Source organism: Pleuronectes platessa, unplaced genomic scaffold (assembly GCF_947347685.1).
Source record: "Pleuronectes platessa unplaced genomic scaffold, fPlePla1.1 scaffold_352, whole genome shotgun sequence".
Lineage (NCBI taxonomy): Eukaryota > Metazoa > Chordata > Actinopteri > Pleuronectiformes > Pleuronectidae > Pleuronectes > Pleuronectes platessa.
Genome location: NW_026519037.1, coordinates 15,738 through 19,642, shown reverse-complemented (window position 1 = coordinate 19,642; position 3,905 = coordinate 15,738). Strand labels below are relative to the sequence as shown.

Genomic DNA, 3,905 nt, shown 5'->3' with positions numbered 1-3,905 from the left:
AAATGTCCTGTAGCGACGGACATTTACTGTCTCGTATAAAAGAGAAGATCTGCTCTCGTGTAACATCTAGTTGTGTGTATGTGAGTGTAACGAGACAGTTGTGTGTTTGCTCTCCAGATCCTTGTTGGCGAGCTGTGCGCCTTCTTCTTCAAGGCGGAGGGAACCCAGGAGAAGACCATCGTCACGGCGGACTGCTGCTACTTCAACCCCCTGCTGAGACGCATCATCCGCTTCCTAGGTGAGCGCCACGCTTTGTCTCACACAGCCTCCCTGCTCTGTGTGAGTGTGTGTGTGTGTGAGTCTGTGGGTGCGTGTGTGTGTTGTTTGAAAAAGATCTAAACCAGATGAAAGACGAGGTCGACGTGTAAGAACGCGACCTGCTACATTTCGGAGTTTCACTCGTTAATTGGATAACGATCTTCGGTGTAATCTGTGATTTAAGATATTCGGGTTCACGGCAGGAAGACGCTTGTGAATTTTTAGCAGCCTGTAAATCTGCATAAGCTGAATCGTGATGAGATGAAAGCTTCCAACACAACTTGTTTAATCCCGTCGAGCTTTTCATATCACGGTCGTTTGAATAATGTGTGTTTCTGTATCTCCTGTTGAAATCTACAGAGTCTGGTACTGTGTGCGTTGTGGTATGAAGATTCTAATATCACAAATGTCTGTTGTTCTGTCTGTTGTTCTGTTTGTATATGGAACACCCATCTGGTTATTCTGGTTTATTCACTGTATCCATCGATCCAGGTGTCTACGCCTTCGGCCTGTTCACCACCGCCATCTTCGCCAACGCCGGTCAGGTCGTGACAGGAAACCAGACGCCTCACTTCCTGTCCGCCTGCCGACCCAACTACACGGCGCTGGGCTGCCAGTCCACCATGCAGTACATCACGGAGCGCCGGGCCTGCACCGGCAACCCGCTGGTCGTCATGTCCGCACGTAAATCCTTCCCCTCGAAGGACGCGGCGCTCAGCGTCTTCTCCGCCGTGTACACAGTGGTAGGTCGCTGTCTGTACTGGTGTGAAACTCCCAGTGAACCCACTGCTTCTCCTTTGATCTTCTCACTTTGTTCTTTTTTAAATTGAGTTATTGAGGGGTTTTCTCTCGCTTTGAGAAACCAACAATCTGAAAAATAAGAACATTGATTCAACTCTCACGCCTCCGAACTCCCAAAGGATCATTTCTCATTTGATTAATTCACACAAACACTGAATCAATGTGTTAAACAGGCAGCTTTTAAACCAGTAAAATGAAGAACTTCAGATTCCTACACCTCATGTGTGTATTTCATGTGTTTCTTGTTCCTCTCTGCAGATGTACGTGACGCTGGTGTTCAAGACCAAAGGCACGCGGCTGACCAAGCCCACCATCAGCCTCACCCTGCTCTGCATGGCCGTGCTGGTGGGCGTGGTCCGGGTGGCCGAGTACCGAAACCACTGGGCGGACGTCCTGGCCGGATTCTTCACTGGAGGAGCCATCGCTGTGTTTCTGGTGAGAAGGCTTTCTGTCTTCATCGTGCATGACCTTCATGACCTTCACCCCTGAATTGAACTTTGATGATTTTGTCTATCATCTTCAATATCTGTATATTTATCTTTTCCCAGGTGACTTGTGTGATCAACAACTTCCAGCAGCTGCAGCCCGGTCTCGCTCCTCCTCGACCCCAGCGCCCGGACTCCGTGCTGGGCATGCCCATGGTGACGCTTCCCTGTGTGGAGAGTCCACTTGAAAAGTTAAGTGGTCCTCAGGTAAGGGGCAGGGTTAGGCTGTGAGGCCCGGCTGCGCTCACCCGAAGAGGAGCACACACACACACACACACACACACATACACACACCATGTGTCTGAACTGAATCCATTGTCCTCCTTTCGCCAATCCCCCAAACACGCATGCTGCACCCCCGCCCCACCAGAAACACTTGAAATGATCCCTTTGCATTTCTGCACACACGAGCCTGTTAACGGCTTCAACTGAGATTTGTTCTACTGGTGAAATGAGTTGCGTTTCTATTTCAGACACAGAGTTGAACAAACTCAGGTGTGTTGCTTGTTTAAGAAAGAGACGCTTTCTTACTCCTGGACACTTCAGTGTTACAGATCTAGAATCATCATAAACACGCCTACTTGCTCACAGTGAATCCCCCTGGGGATCTCCTATGAGCACACTCAGGCAGTATCCAGAGTTTTTACTAGGAGGCTGGCAGGAGAAACTCCAGAGAAAGTCTGTCACCCCTGAGTCGGACGTTTGCGTTCTACACACAGTCCCTCTGGAGAATGTCTGGAGATTATCCAGAGTTCAGTGCAGGTCTCAAAGCAGCTTTACACCAAGTTAACACCGTATAAGAGACTGTGGAGGTTCCCTCAAGTTCTTTCTTCAAAACTAAACTAAAGCCTTTCAGCCCCCGACCTCCAAAATAACCCAGAGACTTAAAACTCCCACGATGCCGAATGGTTCATGATTAGAGTTCACTAAAGAAAGTTCAATACCTGTGTTGCTGTAGATTGACCACATTGCAGCTGATGCTGTTGCCCATTCATCACCTTGGTGTTCATGTGGGAAGGAAGAAAATCTGAAGGCTGAACAAATGTTTTCTTATTTTCTGGAGTTTGCATGATGTCCCTGTGTTTGTGTGTCCTCATACGGTCCAAAGACAGGCTGGGGTTAGGTCAGTTGAGGACAACTAGTTGACTCTAGGTGTGAATGGTTGTTAGCCTGTTGCTCGTCTCTCATGTCCCCCCGGAGGGTCCCGTCCCCTGCTCTGTCAGGACCTTGTCACAGTGGGGGGGCTGTAGTCCAGTTATGAGGACACTGTCTTGCGTCCTCTGTGTCCTGTCACTAACCCTCACCTGACTGCCTGTTCTCCTCTGTCTCCCACCTGCCTCTCTCCTCTCAATCTGCTCCCTTGTTCCTCACTCTCCTCCAGCATCCCGCACTCTCCTCCTCCTCCTCCTCCACGCTCTACAACACCTACGTCCAACCATTCTGAACGCCCCCCTCCTCACAACCTCCATCATCTGTTGCCTTATTTCTGTTCACCTCCCCTCCTCCTCCTCCTCCTTCCTCCTCCTCCCTCCTCTTCCTCACCCCTCATCCCCCGTGCATTGCTCTGGATTATTCTTTTTCTTCACTTTTCTCTTTTCCCTCGCCCTCTCTCTGCCCCGTCCTCTCTCTCTCTTTCTCACACTCTCTTTCCCCTGCAGACTCCGAGGGGATCTCCGTTCACCGAGATCACATGACCATCAGCCCTATCGGTTCCCCGCCACTCCCGATGTCCTCATACCGTCTCGCTCCATTTCCAGCGAAGTCTAGACCAGTCGGAGCAGCAGCAGGCGGAGCAGCAGCAGGCGGAGCAGCAGCAGTCGGAGCAGCAGCAGTCGCCCCGCTCGCCCCACTCGCCGTCCTGTGCCGCCCACCATGCCGGGCGCTACGCCACGCTGCACCGCTCCTATTCCACGCAGGTCTAGACCTCTCCTGCAACCCCCCCTCCCCCCCATCCCATCCTGCTGCCCTCCACAACCCCGGGGAACCGATAGGCAAACTCTTCAAGGACTTTCTCTTTGCTGGACGCCCAGTGAAGACAAACCGAACATTCAGCACCGGGTCAGGTGCTTCGTTTTATTCAGTTATTTTCATATTAAAGACTTTTTTTTTGTACGAACTCGATCGTGTGAAGTTCACGTCCGTCCTCGGTGGCACGCACGCTGTCCCCCTGTGACCTCTGAGAAGGTCCACCGAGTTTCCTTCACCCAGCTGTGTGAATGGGTTTTCACCCGTTTGAAGGAAGAGGCGCACACTGGAAGCTAAACATGGTACTGAGCCCCCCCCCCCACCCCCCCCCCCGTGTCCGACTCCCAGGACATAGCTTTGATGTGCGCTGTCAGGAGGCGGCCTTGTCGGACCAAA

The 3,905-nt window shown here is 51.6% G+C and overlaps 1 protein-coding gene across 1 annotated transcript; it reads left to right on the top strand.

Annotated features, from left to right (window-relative positions):
• Positions 1 to 117: 117 nt before the first annotated feature.
• On the top strand, positions 118 to 3,311 carry LOC128436379 (phospholipid phosphatase-related protein type 5; the record flags this gene model as incomplete). The annotated part of the gene is made up of 5 exons (XM_053418142.1): positions 118 to 238; positions 751 to 1,001; positions 1,318 to 1,494; positions 1,608 to 1,735; positions 3,203 to 3,311. Coding segments are annotated over 5 exons (786 nt in total), but the record flags the coding sequence as incomplete, so codon positions are not given.
• Positions 3,312 to 3,905: the final 594 nt, after the last annotated feature.